General features: G+C 37.8%; 1 protein-coding gene across 5 annotated transcripts in view; it reads left to right on the top strand.

Moving 5' to 3' along the window:
- Positions 1–17855, top strand: part of Cpsf6 (cleavage and polyadenylation specific factor 6) — a 33188-nt gene that overhangs the window by 3203 nt on the left and 12130 nt on the right. For 3 of the 5 annotated variants that reach the window (XM_041665461.1, XM_041665442.1, XM_041665451.1), the window contains exons 2-9: positions 6060–6269; positions 8780–8883; positions 11150–11295; positions 12219–12392; positions 12523–12633; positions 13060–13564; positions 13875–13990; positions 15648–15801. In XM_041665461.1, coding sequence (XP_041521395.1) covers positions 6060–6269; positions 8780–8883; positions 11150–11295; positions 12219–12392; positions 12523–12633; positions 13060–13564; positions 13875–13990; positions 15648–15801 — 1520 coding nt within the window. The remainder of the gene's footprint in view (positions 1–6059; positions 6270–8779; positions 8884–11149; positions 11296–12218; positions 12393–12522; positions 12634–13059; positions 13565–13874; positions 13991–15647; positions 15802–17855) is intronic. The other 2 variants (XM_041665475.1, XM_041665468.1) reach the window with 1 other exon arrangement.

Below are 17855 nucleotides of genomic sequence, written 5' to 3'. Positions count from 1 at the left end.
TGTTTTGCCTGCATTATATATATATATTTTTTTCGAGACAGGGTTTCTCTGTGGTTTTGGAGCCTGTCCTGGAACTAGCTCTTGTAGACCAGGCTGATCTCAAACTCACAGAGATCCGCCTGCCTCTGCCTCCCGAGTGCTGGGATTAAAGGCGTGCGCCACCACCGCCTGGCTTGCCTGCATTATATGTCTGTGAACTGTGTGGGCACCTGGTACCCAAGGAGGCCAAAGGAGGGTCAGATTCTCTGGAACTGGATTTATGGAGAGTTGTGAGCAGCCACGTGGGTGCTGGGAATTAAACCTGGGTCCTCTGGAAGAGCAGCCTGTGCTCTAACCAGAGGGCCACCTCTCTAGGCTCGAAACACATTTTTTGTTCTCTATTGTGAGCTGCAGTTTTAATTGTACTTTTATTCTCTGAAATTCTGTATAGTCACTAGTCTTCATTTTCCATTTACTATTTAAAATAGGCAGTTTTATAAGACTTGTTTTGCATTTTGGTAAAGTACAATATTGCAGATAGTATGAGACATTGAGTATTAAAAACTTTAATTTGGGGTGGGATGAGACTAAATGAATTTACTTTCTATATTAGGTGATTTTTAAGAATGGAGATGAAATTTTAAGATGAAAAGATACAGAAACACATGGGCAGCATAGATCTTAAGTTTTTGGATGTGGCCAAATAGAGATTAGTTTGCTCAGTGGAAGAAAAATTTGAATTCTAAATCTATGTGTTACTTGTACTGACTTTGGAGTTAAGCAGAAAGCAGAATTTCTCCTCCCCCCAAGATTTATTCTTTTCTGTCCATGAGTGTTTTTGCCTGCATGTATGTGTGTGTACCATATGCATTCCTGGTGCTTGCAAAGGTTAGAGGAGGGCATCAGATCCTCTGGAACTGGAGTTACAGGTGATTGTGGACCACCATATATGTGCTAGGAACTAAAGCCAGGTTCGTAGCCAGTGCTCATAACCCTTAAGCCATCTCCCAAGCCCCAAAGTCCAAAACTTTGCTTATTATGTTGGTGCTCAAAAACCTTTAGGGCTTTTTAAAAAAAATTAATTGGGTATGCTCAAGTTATTCTACAATCCAAATAATTTTGTTTATTTATGTTTTGTTTATCTAATGTAGACTTTGAGTGTCTGCTCTGTCAGGCTGTGGGTTATTGACAGCAAACTGACTTAGTCTGCTCACTTTAAAGTAAATGGAAGTCATGCCTGGGATACAGTCAGTTTGGAATTAAGGATTTGGATGACCTCTTGTCAAATTTTTTGAATCCTTAAAAATTTATACTTAGTTATTATATATTTATGGCAAAGCAACTATTATCCGGTGGAACCTTATTTTGATATGCTTAATGAAAATAGTTGAAAGATAAATCAGTAGGGCTGGAGAGATGGCACAGTAGTTAAGATCTAATTTAACATTTTACAGAAATTATAACATTAATATACGTAGTATATTTAGAAAGCAATGTTTTCTGAAAAAAAAGAATCCACTTTTTTAGAAGATTTATTTATCTATCGTGTATACAATTTTCTGCCTGCACGCATGCCAAAAGAGGATACCAGATCTCATTATAGATGGATGTGAGTCACTCTGTGCTTGGTTGCTGGGAACCGAACTCAGGACCTCTGGCAAAACAGCCCTCTTAACCCCCTAGCCATCTCTCCAGCTCCAAGAATTCACATTTTCTGTATCCAAGAATTCAACTGGGATCTAAATATTGGCTGGGTGACATTGCACATGTACTACATATGTACAGACTTTTTTTTTTTGGTTTTTCGAGACAGGGTTTCTCTGTAGCTTGTACAGACTTCATACCATTATTCCCTAAACCAATATAGTAAAATGCTTTTTTTTTTTTTTTTTTTTTTTGCTTTTTCGAGACAGGGTTTCTCTGTGGCTTTGGAGCCTACCCTGGAACTAGCTCTGTAGACCAGGCTGGTCTCGAACTCACAGAGATCCACCTGCCTCTGCCTCCCGAGTTCTGGGATTAAAGGCGTGTGCCACCATCGCCTGGCTCTTTTTGGTTTTTCAAGACAGGTTCCTGTCCTGGAACTAGCTCTTGTAGACCAGGCTGGCCTGGAACTCAGAGAGATTCACCTGCCTCTGCCTCCCAAGTGCAATTATAGGTGAGCGCCACCAACGCTTGGTTTCTATGGCAAACTAGTGTGACTACTGGGATTAAAGGTGTGTCACCATTGCCTGGTCTGTAAGATTAATCAGTGTGGCTGTTTTACTCTGGGAACTTCAGACAAGCTTTATTTATTAGAATACACATGAAATAACCACTACAGGGATCTATAGTTTTATATGTAAATACTGCACCACTTTATATAAGAGACATAAACATCTGCAGGTTTTGGTATTCTTGAGTGGGTTGGGCATATGTTGGAACCAGTCTCTTGCTACTGGATTTTTGTGCTAATTTTTCTCTTACATGGCATTGAACAGATTTTGTAATGCAAAGTATAACTTCCTCCCCACTTACAGTTCTTTAAATGGAATGACTGTTAATACTCTTAAATATAGGGGTATTTTGAAATAGGTACTGTCCTTTACAGGTAGTATCCAACAATGCACAAATGTATTAACTGTGATTCTAGGAACACCAAAACAGTATTGGGCCGATAGGATAATTGCAGTAATGGTATATATTATATATAACTTATTTGTGGTATTAAAAATGTATAGGGTGTGACTAAGGGGCAAATTGTCAAAACTTGAAGGGGAGGTAGTACTAATGAAAAAGATTAAATCATTGCCTAAGAAAATGAATGCCAGGTTAGTCTTTTTTTCTATCCATCTTACTTTTTAAATGTGTTCTCTGACTAGGTAACATTTTTGTGTATTTTGTAGGAAGAAAACAGTGCTGTTGTGTAAAATTTTGAGAGGATTTCTCCCTCCCTCCCTCCTGTTATTTATTTATTTGTTTATTATTTATTTATTTATTTATTGGGGGGGGCAAGGGCTTCCCTGTGTCCCAGGCTGGCCTCAAATTTATGGCAGTCTTCTGCCCCAGCTTTCCAACTGCTAGCAAAGCTGAATGTATAACCTTTACTGGGTTTTGATACCTTGCATGCCATTAGAATGATTGTAGTGATTTAGAATAGTAGAATTTGAAAAAAAATTACTTTGTTACTCTTTTCACAAACCCTAAGAGTTGTTCTTTTGTTTGTTGTTGTTTTGTTTTTTTGAGAGGGGTCTTTCACTATGTCTGGAAACCATTACATTGTAGACCAGTCTAGCCCTGAACTCAGCATCTATCTACCTGCCTCTCTCTCTCTCTCTCTCTCTGCCTTCAAGTGCTGGGATTAAAGGCATGTGACAGTATTCCCTGCCTAAGAGCTGTTCTTTTGCTAGAAGTTGGAGATGCAACTTTATTGATGATTAGTTACTAGAAGCATGTTTTTGGAATCTGAAATGATTAGAATATGTTAAATTTTACATTTTTGAGTGCCATTGGAATGTATTTGACAAAGACTTCTGAAAGCAGAACTTGATGCTGCTGGCTTTCCTTGCAAATTAGAAAAGTTTTAGTTTGTGTAGGTTTCAGAGTTCATTTTTTTATTTTTGTTTGTTTTGTTCTTTTTCCAAGACAGTTCTCTGTCAAACAGCCCTGGCTGTCCTGGATGGAACTCATTTTGTAGACCAGGCTGGCCTTAACCCTCACAGAGATCCATTTGCTTCCGCCTCCCCTGTGATGAGATTAAAGGCATGTTTTACCACTGCCCGGCCAGAGTTCATTTCATGTATGTGTATGTATATATATATATAAATGACCTGTGATAGGCGTTTTGTATAACTTCAGAGCATGCTCATTTTCTCTTGAAGTATAAACAGTTAAAATCCAGAACAGTATTTAAAATATAGCTTAAAAAGTAGCTTAGAAAATGAGTATTATTTGAATTGTTTTATTAGCAATGGCAATATATGTATTCAGGTTCATTAATTTTCTTTCGCCAAGTCCAATGTATACCTTTGGGGTTAAGAATACAGGCTTGGAGCACAGTGAAGCTAATTAGTCCACATGGAGATCAAACCCTAGGACCATGGTCTCAATTAGCATCATTTCAAGTTGGATTGGAAACAGTCCAAATACCAGACAAAATGGCTGGACTGATCCTAAATACTGGTAGAATAATATGAATATGGAAAATACAGTTAGTGTCACCATAGGAAGTCATGGACGTAAGAAAACAGTGATTGTAATACACTACCAGTTAGTATAGCTTCAATTACTGCCTGCAAATGATTATCTACTTTTTCTGTAAGTGAAAGAAGCGTAAATAATTTTAGTTTTGTATTTAGTAACTTTGCATTCTTTTTTTACTCTTCCTCCAACTGTATCTGTGATTAGTTTATGTTGAGGATGGAAACACAGATCCTTTTGGATAATTATAATAATTTTACTTGGTGCACAGAACTGGACTGCAAGAGAGTTGAAAATGCCCACTACCCTTTGTGGGAAGCTTTTTAAAGTCTCAGGTGTATGGAAGCCACTGTTACAGGCACATTATCAGAAGCTTCAGCCACCAGCTTACCCTCCTTGTGATTTTTACTGTCAGTACAGTCTGTGTGTGCTTTGTTAACTCATTATTAGCTATTATTTTGGCATTGTTCATTAAAATCAAAGTCACTATTCAGTGACTTGTGGTCTTGGTTTCTGCCTTCTGCCAAAGGTGGCCTTTTGTTCTTTGATTTGCTTTGGTATCCTAGGTCTCAAGTCTGGCAGACAATCCTGCCTCGTAATTAGTAAAGTTGGTATGTAATATCTTGATTTTCTTTTTAATCCCTCTCTCCCCTCTCTCCCTTCCTTCCCTCCCTTCCCTCCTCTTTCTTTCTCTCTTTCACAGGGTTTCTCTGTGTAACTGCCCTGAAACTAACTCTTGTAGACCAGGCTGACTTAGAACTTACAGAGATCCTCCTGCCTCCTGAGTACTCCTGAGTGCTGCTGGGATTACAGGTGTCTGCCACCACTGCTTGGCATCTTGATAAATTTTGAAAAGCTTAGATAATTCATTAGTAATGCAGGCTATCTAAAAAGAAAATACAAGTCTTATTCTGGCTTTTTAGTGAATAATGGCACAATAGCCATACTTGGTGCCTATAATGTTTTACTGATCTATTTACTATCATATATTGTATTAACAATGTTTTTTCTTGGTCATTATTGTGTTATAGTCCCTAAAAACAACTTTTGTATGCCATTTATGACAGTTCTTAGTGAATTGTATACATGGGAGAATTTGAATTATGACTAGTTATATCTTATTATATCTTAAATTAATTTATCTCAAATTTTCCTTAGAAGGGTAAGATCGTTGACATTGATACTGATATACTTACGTAGTCTTAAAAAGACGGATATTTACAAATTAAATTACCTCTTTTTTTCTCTCTCACATCCATTTCTCTTCTTCCTGGCATGTAAGTGACATCCTAGCATTGCTTTAATTCTGCTGTGACAGTGCTATAGTTTTGCTAAATCCTGTGTGGATTGATTGCTTTAATGCTCTTGACTAGATTTTAAGTCAGTTAAGCTCTGTTTCCACTGAGAATAATAATACAGTTATTGCAAGATATTAGTTTGAATAGTTTTACTTATGTTTTTGTTTCACTAAATAAGACACAAACATGTATGTGCCCATTCCCCCCACCCCCATTTTTATGGCTTAGCTTATAAAACAGTAGCTTTTTTAGAGTAAGTAAATAATATTTGACTACCAAAGAAACTACTAGGGTTTTTGCCTGTGGTCACATATTGAAGACTCATAGTACCTTTGGTTTTTGTTTGCAACAGTCTTATGACAAATATTCTTTTGAAACACCCGTTTGCATTAATGTGTTGTTACTTCTAAGAATATTTTTTGAATAAGAGTCACCATTAAAGAACATATATATTAAATAAAATGAGAAGAGATTTAATACCAGGATCTTTGGGTCTTTTTCTGTCTTATACCAGATTTTTAAAATAAGAAAATTGAATTAATTTGTATTAAAATTTACTTAGTATTATGGTGTCATATAATCTAGAACATTATATCTGTGTTTTAGGAGGCGGAATATGGTGGACATGATCAGATAGATTTGTACGATGATGTCATCTCTCCGTCTGCAAATAATGGCGATGCCCCAGAAGACCGGGACTACATGGATACTCTTCCACCGACTGTTGGTGATGATGTGGGGAAAGGAGCAGCACCAAACGTTGTCTATACGTACACTGGAAAGAGAATTGCATTATATATTGGAAATCTAACATGGGTAAGTTATTGGCCGTTTATTTTGAACTGCTCTAGCAGTCCATGTTTCTTTTTTTTTTTTTTTTTTTTTTTTTTGCCCAGTTTAAAAAGAAATGATATTACTGTGTTTGTTCTTCTCTTGTGTATGTGATGAGAAGGGCAAAACCAAGTTCTTTTAAAAAAGACATTCTCATTGCTCTAATTTTGAATTTTATAGTTTGGTTTAGGAATATACTCAAATGGAGTTTGCATTTTCCTTTTTTTTTTTTAACTTATTTTATGTGCATTGGTATTTTGCCTGCATGTATGTATGCGTGAGGGTGTCAGATCTTGGAGTTACGGACAGTTGTTAGCTGCCATGTGGATGCTGGGAATTGAACCCAGGTCCTCTGGAAGAGCAGTCAATGCTTTTCACCACTGAGTCATCTCTCCAGCCCTTGTTTGCATTTTTCTTTACTTTTTTGCATTCCTACAAGTTCGAAAGGGGTCTCAAATTAAGAATTCGAAATTAGGGTGGATGGTGGCATGCGCCTATAGATAGACCCAACATTCGAGGGGCAGAAACAGGCAGATCTCTGAGTTTAAGGCCAGCCTCGTCTACAGAGCTAGTTCCAGGACAGACTCCAAAGCTACAGAGAAACCCTGTCTCAAAACAAAACAAACAAACAAACAAACAAAAATTCTAAATTATAGGAGAAAAAAACGCTGCTACATTTTTCAAAACGTCATCATTTTCTAATTCATATTACAGATTTAAGTTTCATTTTTGTTAAATTTGAAATTAACCTGTAGAAGCTGTTATATTTTGTAATATTTGTGTTTGCCTGGTGTTTTTTTGAAATGGATCTTGTTATGTAACTTTGGCTGGCCTGATATTCATTGTAGTCCGGACTGACTTTGAACTCCTGTCAACTCTTCTGCTTCCACCCTTGAGTGCTAAGTTTATAATGCCACAGTGCCTAGATATACTTTATATTTTTATTGTGTTGTTCATAAGACTAAGATTATTTGGTAGAATGCTTCATGAACTGTATATCTAGTATATCTTCTAATTTAAAAAAAATATTATATACAGTATTCTGGCATGTATGCCTATATGCCAGAAGAGGGTACTAAATCTCATAGAGGGTTGTGACCACCATATGTTCGCTGGGACCTGAACTTAGGACTTTTGGAAGAACAGCCAGTGTTCTTCCTCAGAGCCATCTCTCCAGTCCTCTTAATGTTGTTAACATCAAATCTGAAATAATCACTAAAGTGGTCCTATGAAAATTTTTTTCTCAGCTATTATATTGAAAAATTTAAAAGCTATAGCAAAATTTTGGTGCCCTTTTGTTCTAGTTATAGCATTTTATTTGAAAATATTTTACTTCACATTGCTTTTGTTATTTTCATTTTATTTTATGTGTATAGGTATTTGTATACCACAGACATGCATCCCTCAGAGGCCAGAAGAGAGCATCATAATCCCCAGGACTGGAGTGTTGTTGTTTTTTTTTGTTTTGTTTTGTTTTGTTTTTTCGAGACAGGGTTTCTCTGTGGTTTTGGAGCCTGTCCTGGAATTAGCTCTTGTGGACCAGGCTGGCCTCGAACTCACAGAGATCCGCCTGCCTCCGCTTCCCGAGTGCTGGGATTAAAGGCGTGTGCCACCACCGCCCAGCTTAGGGCTGGAGTTTTAAATGGTTGTGAACCATCATGTGGGTGTTGGGAGTTGAACCTAGGGTCCATGAGGCATCTCTCAACCCTTGACTCTTTTTCTCTATTTAAACTAAATAACTGAGTCTCTTGGCATTCAGTCTGAACTATCTTTACAACCTTGGAAACAATGAGACTGCAGTTGCTAAATAAGAATTGACATGTATCTGTGTTTTGTGACGTTGAACAAGCTGTTTATCCCCTCTATTGCATCTTATGAAAATGAGGTTGGACTTACGTAAACTTTAAGTATTTGATAAAAAGGTATATAGTTCAAATTAGTTTCTCCGTGGTATAGTCAAAATAACCTGTTTGTTTCACAAGATAACTTTTCTTTAAAGGGAGGAAGTTACAAGTGAGATTGGTTTTATTGAGAATTTAAAATCATAGGAGTTTAAAGCTGGTAGAAACCAGAAACTGTTTTTTTTTGTTTGTTTTTTTTTTCCCCATATAGGATTTCTCCATGGAATCTGTCTGGAAATGCATTCTGTAGACCAGACTGGCCTCAAACTTAGATCCGCCTGCCTTTGCCTCTTGAGTGCTGGGATTAAAGGCATGTGCCACCACACCCGTCTAGAAACCAGAAACTCTTGAAGTAAAACTGTGTCTGTCTCCAAGGGAATGTACTTTATAACTTAGAGAATTCTTATCTGGAAATGGAGTTAGACATGTAAGGCGTTTTTCTGATGTTTAAAAATTAGGGTGACAGGCAGTAACTATACTTAGATTTACAGTAAACAATAATTTTGTCTTATCATTTCTTTTTCTTTAAAAGTTAAATTCAGACAATAAAAACCTGAATATTTTAATGGCTAATAAGGGGGAAATGTCTTGCAGTGGACAACAGATGAGGACTTAACTGAAGCAGTTCATTCTTTGGGAGTAAACGATATTTTGGAGATAAAATTTTTTGAGAATCGGGCAAATGGACAATCAAAGGGGTAAGAATTTAGTTTTTTCCCTAATAGTGATTACAGTTTACAAATTAAGTTTTCCTTAAGTTTATTGCTGATTATACACATGTAGAACGCATGAACACATAAGCACTGACAAATGGCTTAACTACTATAAATATACTGGCTGCACAAACCTGACACTGAGTTAGTTCCTAGGCACCCACATGAACATATACACTAGAAGGGTGATCCTAGGCAGAGGTTCATACTTGAATTTTATAGGTTTTGTTTTTTAAAAGTGCACTGAAGCTGGTTGAGTTGGGCCTGTAGGCAGACTAGGCCTGTTTAAGTTTAAAGAGCACATTCCTTCTAAGGTTGAAATGACAGTGCTGAGAAGCATTGTTTTTGTTGTGATTAAGAGATAAGGAAGAGCCCAGTATGTGGCTCAGTGATAGAGCTGCTTGCACAATGTGGAAAAGCTCAGGGCTTGATTCTAGCACCATAAAAATAAAAATGATGAAGAATGACAGGTAACTGAAATAAAATGTAACATAGGTTTATTCTCTAATCTGCAAATCACATATATAGGATAGGATTATTATGTAATGCAGGTATTTAAAAGTAAGAAATTAAATTGCTACAATTTCTCCATTTTTAGATAATCACTTTATAAATGTGCTTCCATATTTTCCCTTAAAAATAGTATCATAATTCACACTTTGTCATGTTTTATTGAAAAGAGCAGAAGAAATAGTGATAAATATATATTACTTTTCTTACTTTTGGATATTGTGGTTGTTTCCACTTGTGGCTATTATAAATAATTTAATAGGCACATTATTGGAAATTTTACATTAATTTATGTGTATGAGCACAATACAGTGCTTCAAAAAATATATTTACGAAGGTAAGCAATCATTGTAGTTGTCTAGTTTCAAAGTGTTTCCTCATCTCTGTCACCAGAAAAACCTGGGTGCATCGTTACCCTGATCGCCTGTGTCTCCTTTGCTGACAATCATTCATGTACTTTCTACCTCAGAATTTGCCTCTTCTGGGTATTTCATGGAAACAAAATAAAAATGATGTTCTGTGTGTTGACTTTTACCTAGTATGATGTTTTCAAGGTTTGTCTGTGTAGCTGCATCAGGATTTCTTTTTATGGCTTAGTAATAGTTCCATGTAATGGCGTTAGCACTAAAGGAAGAATCCACAATCCATGTTTGGGTGATTTATACTTTTAGTTATTAAGGGGAATGTCTCTAAGAATTTTAGTTTATTGTTTTGTGTGAACATACAATTTTGCTTGTTTTGGGCATATACCTAGGAGTGGAATTAGTATGGTATATAGTAATGCTTAACATTTTGAGAAGCTACCAGATTGCATAGTCCATTAGTGCAGAACGTTTATAGTTTCTTATTATTTTCACCAGCACTGAATAGTTGTCATTTTGATTATGGTGGGAATTACATCTCATGGTTTTGATTTGTACCTTGATGGCTAATGGTACTAAGCATCTTTCAAAAATTAATTATTTTATGTGTATAGGTGTTCTGGCTGCATGTATGTCTGTGCACACTATGTGTGCCTAATGCCCATGGAGACCAGAAGAGGGAATTTCCGGATCCCCTGGAACTGGAGTTATGAATGGTTGTGAATTGGGAGCTAGGAATTGAACCTGTGGGAGCTGGGAATTGAATCTGAGTCCTGGAAGAAGAATCAGTGCTGTTAACCATTGAGCCATCTCTCCAGCCCCTATATGGAACATCTTTTTATAGCAGTAAAAAGTGAAAACAGCCTGTTGGGTAGATTTAAAGCAAAACCAAAAAATGATTGTCTGCCGTGGAACATGATTCAGCCACTGAAAGAAATGAATTAGTGATGCATGTTGTGTCATGACTAGGTTTTGAACACTAAGTGAAGCTGGTTGTAAAGGACTGCATATTTCATTTGTTTCAAATTCTAGGTGAGGCAGATCCATAGAAAACAAAATGGTTACGGTTTCCTGTGTTTAAGGGAAGAGAGTAAATAGGAATGGTGGTAGAGGTTGTAGATTTTCTTTTGATAATGAATAGCGTTATGAAATGAACCATCATGAGATGTTTGTAAAACACATGAATATTTAAAAAAATTTAAGTGAGTGAATTTCATAGTACATTATAAAAGATAGTGTAAATGTGTGTAACCTTAAGAGTCTGTTTTTGACTCTTAAGTAATTTTGACTCTTGAGTAAATTGAGACCATTTCTTCTTTTAGTCAACAGTAACAATCTCAGTCTTCCCTCTTATTCCCACCCCCTTTAACATCTTTTAGATTTGCCCTTGTTGGTGTTGGATCTGAAGCATCTTCCAAAAAGTTAATGGATCTGTTGCCTAAAAGAGAACTGCATGGTCAGAATCCTGTCGTGACTCCGTGCAATAAGCAGTTCCTGAGTCAGTTTGAGATGCAGTCCAGGAAAAGTAAGCAATCCTCTGAGCAGCCTTTTTCTTTTTAAATGTATTTTAAGCAGTGTTGCTGGTATTTTTTAAAATATTATGCTTACTATTTAGTTTATTGGATGAACTTGTTTTAATCATTGATTATGAGTATGGCCTCATATACTGGAAACCAACTCCCATTCCATGTTTTTCTAGATGTCACAGACCCAACAGCATGTAGCAGCAGGTTGAGAGCTTTATAGTGCCACCATTCTTGTCCTGTCATTCACATTAGAGAGGAGGAATGCTATATGGATGTGTTTGATGGGAATAGAGAGGCCAGTGATAACTAGGGAATAGTTACTGACCTGTTTTTATCCTACTTGGCACCAAAACCTTTTGCTACTTGGTAAAAAATAATGTAGAAGAGATTTGTTATTACATAGTGTTTTCTTTTTTTTTTTTAAAGAGATGAGTTCCAGGCCAGCCTGGGCTACAAGAGCTATTTCCAGGACAGGCTCTAAATAAACCAAAAATAAATAAATAATAGATAAATAGATAAGATGAATGCCACATATAATTAATAGAAATTCAGATGGTTGTTTTGTTTTAATTTTTTTTTAGCATTTAAGATTTAAGAACATGTTACATAGTATAAGATAAATAATCTGCTGTTGAAATTAAGGTTTTTGCTGAATTTCTGAAGTCTTGGCTGCTGTAGAGTACTTTAAAAGCAACCTGTATTTTAAAAGCTACATGTTTATCTATTCAGTGGAAGTGCATTAAACTTAAATATTTCAAGACTTAAGAAAGTAAATAAATGTGAAGGTTTTCCTAGCCAAGTACTTTGCATCTGCAAATTGAAAAATAGTATAAATGAACTTTGAAGTAGTTTCTAATAACACGGTTACAATTCAGAGAACTGTTTTAATAAGTGCTATTTATGAGTATTTGGGTGTTTGCAGCTACACAATCAGGACAGATGTCTGGGGAAGGTAAAGCTGGTCCTCCAGGAGGCAGTTCACGTGCAGCATTCCCACAAGGTGGTAGAGGACGGGGCCGTTTTCCAGGGGCTGTTCCCGGTGGGGACAGATTTCCTGGGCCAGCAGGACCAGGAGGGCCACCTCCACCTTTCCCAGGTAAAACTTTCCTTAAGTTTATCATGGAGAAATCATGTCTGCTTAATACCTCTTTTCCTTTTCTCTCTTTTTCAAGTAATGTATTATTAATGTGACTTACTCTCCTTGTTATGCTATTTTTGGAACCCAGGAAATTTGATCAAGCATCTTGTTAAAGGAACTCGGCCTTTGTTCCTGGAAACTAGGATTCCATGGCATATGGGGCACAGCATAGAGGAAATACCCATTTTTGGCCTAAAAGGTCTTTATTTTTCTCCAAACTTGCTTGACTTATATATAGAATATTTACATCCGTCTTATTTTCTTACCTCTTAAAAAATCCTTTCAAGACCATTTTTCCTTGTTTCACTTTCTAGCTTGGCATCAGAGTAGAATATAAGGTGGGTGATGTCACTGTATGAAGTGTGTTTGCTGAGAGATGGAAAGTATCTTTAGGTGTTAAAATTTGTTCGTTTTTGTTTTAGTGGTTTTTCTTAATTATAATTTGAAGAGGTTAAATTTGTGAGGATATTCTTCACCTTTGTAGTTGTTAGATCATTACCATATGGGTTTCATTTAAAGAGAGAGTCATGGTTTATGAATTCTGCTTTAGAAGTAAAATCTTGGCATATAATAGTTAATATCTTTATTGAACTGTTTTTCTCCTTTTTTCTCCTTTATTTTGTAGCCGGACAGACTCCACCACGTCCACCATTGGGTCCTCCAGGCCCACCTGGTCCACCAGGTCCTCCACCTCCTGGTCAGGTCCTGCCACCTCCTCTGGCAGGACCTCCCAATCGAGGAGACCGTCCTCCACCACCAGTGCTTTTTCCTGGACAACCTTTTGGGCAACCTCCGTTGGGTCCACTTCCTCCTGGGCCGCCGCCTCCGGTTCCAGGCTATGGCCCTCCTCCTGGCCCACCGCCTCCACAGCAGGGACCGCCTCCACCTCCAGGCCCCTTTCCACCTCGACCACCAGGTCCACTTGGGCCTCCCCTCACACTTGCTCCTCCTCCACACCTTCCGGGACCACCTCCAGGTGCCCCACCACCAGCTCCACATGTGAATCCTGCTTTTTTCCCTCCACCAACTAATAGTGGCATGCCAACGTCAGATAGTCGTGGGCCACCGCCCACAGACCCCTATGGCCGACCTCCACCGTACGATAGGGGTGACTATGGTCCTCCTGGGAGGTGAGTTAAATGCAGTCAGGAAAAGATAAAGAACTGTGACTGGAAGTCTATTACATTGTAGACACGTAAACAATTTCTGTCCTCAGGAAGATGATTTCTATGCTGCCAGTTTTACTTCAACCAAAAGACAATGATAAAGGGAATTTTGCTTAGGCTTGATCTGGTAGAGAAAATAGCGTTCTTGAATCAGGAAAAGTAACAGCTGTCTCCTAGGCAAATGCCAAATCTTGTTAGTGTAGAGTTGTTTACATTGTTACTAACTTGAGAACTTTTGTCAAGCAACAATTTAACATTTATTTGTCTTTTGTAGGGAAATGGATACTGCAAGAACTCCATTAAGTGAAGCTGAGTTTGAAGAAATCATGAATAGAAATCGGGCCATCTCAAGCAGTGCTATTTCAAGAGCTGTGTCTGATGCCAGTGCTGGTTTGTATATTTGTTTTAGTGTTCATTCTTTAACATGGCTATTTATATTAAGAATAACCCCAGACCCAGGAGCTGGAGAGATGGCTCAGTTGTTAAGAACTAGCTGCTCTTATAGAACACGCTGGGTTAATGCCCAACGGTCTGTTGACTCCAGTTCCTGAGGATCTGAGGCCTTTTTCTGGCTTCTCCAGGCATGCTTGTAGTAAGTAGACACACATGCATTCAAAACACCCGTACACATAAAATAAAATGTAAAAATTAAAAAATCGAAACCCAAATCTAAAGTGAAATTTATAAAGATAGTTCTCTTACTCCCTATGTAATCTATATGCTCCCAAATCATTATCATTGAATTTTAAAGTGTTGAAGGAAGATGCATGTCAGTGTAGTGGAAAGACCACCAATTTTAAGTTGCTATATTTAGATTTAAGTACTAATTGGGGGTTAGAGAGATGGCTCTGATTAAGAGCACAGGCTGCTAGTGCTGGGATCTAGTATCCTCTTCTTTTCTCACTGGGTACCAAACACTCATGGCACATAGATGTACATGCAAACAAAACATTCATACACATAAAGTAAAATTAAAAATAACTAACTTTGGGATTTGAAGAGAGAGCTTAGGAGTTAACAGTACTGCCTGTCCTCCAGAGGATCCAGGATTGCTTCCCAACACCTATGTGGTGGATCAGAACCATCTATAGCTTCTCTGGGAAAACTCCAGATGACGCTGGTGCAATTACAGGGGGCACAGTCATGGTCGAGGCTGTGGCTGTGGTTGAAGTGGGGGCAATTGGGAATGAAAATGGTGATGTTGGTCTTGGTGTTAAGTGCCATCCAAGGGGTTATCATCTTGGCCAAGCTTTCCATCGTCCCTGTGGGGAGAGGCAATTGGAACAAGTATAGCAAGCCTCAAACTGTTTTATGCAAGGTGACAGGCCACTGTAACTCTGTGTTGGTACATCTCACCCCTGTGCCCAAGAAGCTACCAATGATGGCCGGTATTGATGACTACTGCACATCAGCCAGGGGCTGCACTGCCATCATGGGCAACTTTGCCAAGGCCACCTTTGATGCCATCTCTAAAGTATAGCTACTTGACCCTCGACCTCTAGCAGGAGTCTGTGTTCTCCAAGTCTTCTTATCAGGAATTCACTGACCATCTTGTGAAAACCCACACCAGAGTCTCTGTTCAGAGGACCCAGACTCCAGCTGTGGCCACCACATAAGGATTTATATACAAGAAAAAGTGAATTAAGTCTGTTTAAAAAAGAACTCCAGTTCCAAGGGATCTGATATCCTCTTTTGGCCTCCATGGGCACTAACCAGTCTTGCTTGTAATGCAAGACATATGTAGGCAAAACACTTGTATACATATAAAGATTAAATATTAACTTTGATATAGTAGTTCAGAGTTCTAAAAATAGCTCAGTTATTCTCATATTTGCAAAATAACTGTCCCTCTGCATGAAACAACAGTCACTAGTGTCATGAACACAAGAATCTTGCAAATTTCAAGACACTGAACAAATGTCATTATTTATGGTCATCTTAAAATACACTTCCAAAAAATTGCTTCATCATTCTTATTCCAAAATAGTTGGTTTGATGATAATTTGGAAACAGTTTGTTTGCTATTAACTTTTTCTTTTCCCTGCAGGTGATTATGGGAGTGCTATTGAAACATTGGTAACAGCAATTTCTTTAATTAAACAGTCCAAAGTATCTGCAGATGATCGTTGCAAAGTTCTTATTAGTTCTTTGCAAGATTGCCTTCATGGAATTGAGTCCAAGTCCTATGGCTCTGGATCAAGGTAAAACTTTCCTGTCTCAGGTATTTTTTAAATAGTTACAACAAAGTGGAACTTCAAAAAAAGAAAAAAATGGGACTTGGGGCTGGGGAGATGGCTCAGTGGTTAAGAGCACTGGCTACCCTTCCAGAGGCCCTGAGTTCAATTCCCAGCACCCACATGGTGGCTCACAACCATCTGTAACGACATCTGGTGCCCTCTTCTAGCCCATAGGGATACATGCAGGGCAGAATACTGTATACATAACAAATAAATCTAAAAAAAATGGGACTCTGATTTTACTTAATGTGTACCCAGCAATCTGAGTGGATTTTTTTTTTTTTGATTAACTCTAAATGGCATCTTGGTGCTTCCTGAAATACTTCAAGGCACTCACTTAGAGTAAATTTTTATGCAAGGAACTGTATGGCTTCTGTTTACTCTTAGACTAACTGCACACAAGCAGATATAATCTCTACTTTGACTCTGACAGCTCGCATACTCACTGTTCTAGCCAAATAGGTGTGTGTCCCTTTCTGTGGGCACAGCAAGCATTGACCATCTCACTGATTGCTATTCCTTCTTGGAACCATTTTATTTGTTCTTTTGTTTTTCTTTCCCCTATACATTCATGTTTCAACTGAATCTAGTGTGTCATATTTTATTTCTTTTGTAGTATTTACTGTAGCATCTAGTCTTTATTATTGATGCTTATTTCTTACTGAACACATGTTGAATGTTGACAGGGGCCTTAGCTATTAAACATTGCTTGATAAAGGATGGTTTTGAAAGAGGGGATTAATAAATAGATGAATGTGTGGTAATGTATTTTGTAACAGATAGTTTTATTTTGGATTTATTTTATGTGTATGAATATTTTGCTGGATACATGTATTCCACATGTGTGCTAGTGCCTGAGGTATCTAGAGTTAGGATGGCTGTGATGGTTGTGGTACTGGGAATCAAACCCTGGTCCTCTGCAAGAGCAACCACTCGGCCATCTTTCAGCCCTTGTAATAGATACAGTTTTTAAAAGGTTTCTTTTAAAGCACATTTACTAATCTTGATATTTTATGTATTTTGGGAGGTAAACGTTTAGTCTTCACATGATGTTGCCTCTTTGGAGTCAGTGTCTCTTTGTAGACCAGGTTGGCCTTGAACTTACAGAAATCAGCCTGATTATTGTGATTTCACACTCAGCTACATTTTTAATATATTGATTCTCTGGAAGAGCAGCCAGTGTTTTTAACTCCTGAGCTAGCTCTCAGTTGTCTGTATGATACTTTGTCCTTAATATGCTTTTTCTGGAGGTAGTATCTTAATTAAGAAAAAGGAGTTTATATTGGACACAGTCTTTCCTTTCTTACTACTTTTTGGGCTCCATTTAAGTATGTGCATATTTGAACAAATTTGTCATAACTGGAGACCATATCATGCCTGTTGCTTTGTGAGGACATCTAGTTTGATCAAACAGCTTAACTCTTAACCATTTGCCTGGTAAAGAAATCACATAAAAGAATTCTTATTTAACCTAATGGAATTATCATGAGCTTCGGCTATGATTGGGTTTTTCCAATCAATTAGCATAGATTTCTTTTTTCATTATTTCAGAGTTTCAATGTAAATCTTACCAACTTTAGCATGACTTTCATTTTCACCTTTGCCCTTAAATGAACAACGTCCAGATTACCTGTCAAGCATCACTGCTCTCACAGCTTGGGGCTATTACTAAATAATCTAAGGATTATCCAAGCACAATCACTGTGCTACTGTGATCCTTGAGACGCAGCATAGAGTGTGGATACACTGGATGGGGATGGGTCACAGTGCTGGCAGGAAGAAGTAAGATGGTAAAAACGATTTCATCATGATGGTTGCCACAGTCTAGGTGTGATTTCATCATGATGGTTGCCACAGTCTAGGTGTTTTGAGTCTTAGAACCATGACTGGGGCTGCACCCGAAGGGACAGACACACTTTGAGTAGTGTCATGATCAGGAAGGTTCTGCTACAGTTGCAACCTGGAACTTCTGTGCATATATTAGCTTCAATTATTGGGAGGGACTAGCTATCTAGGTA

Source organism: Microtus oregoni, unplaced genomic scaffold (genome assembly GCF_018167655.1).
Source record: "Microtus oregoni isolate MIOR12 unplaced genomic scaffold, Mior012 000001F_ref0000356, whole genome shotgun sequence".
NCBI lineage: Eukaryota > Metazoa > Chordata > Mammalia > Rodentia > Cricetidae > Microtus > Microtus oregoni.
Note: the sequence above shows the minus strand (reverse complement) of the source record. Positions and strands in the feature narration are given on the sequence as shown.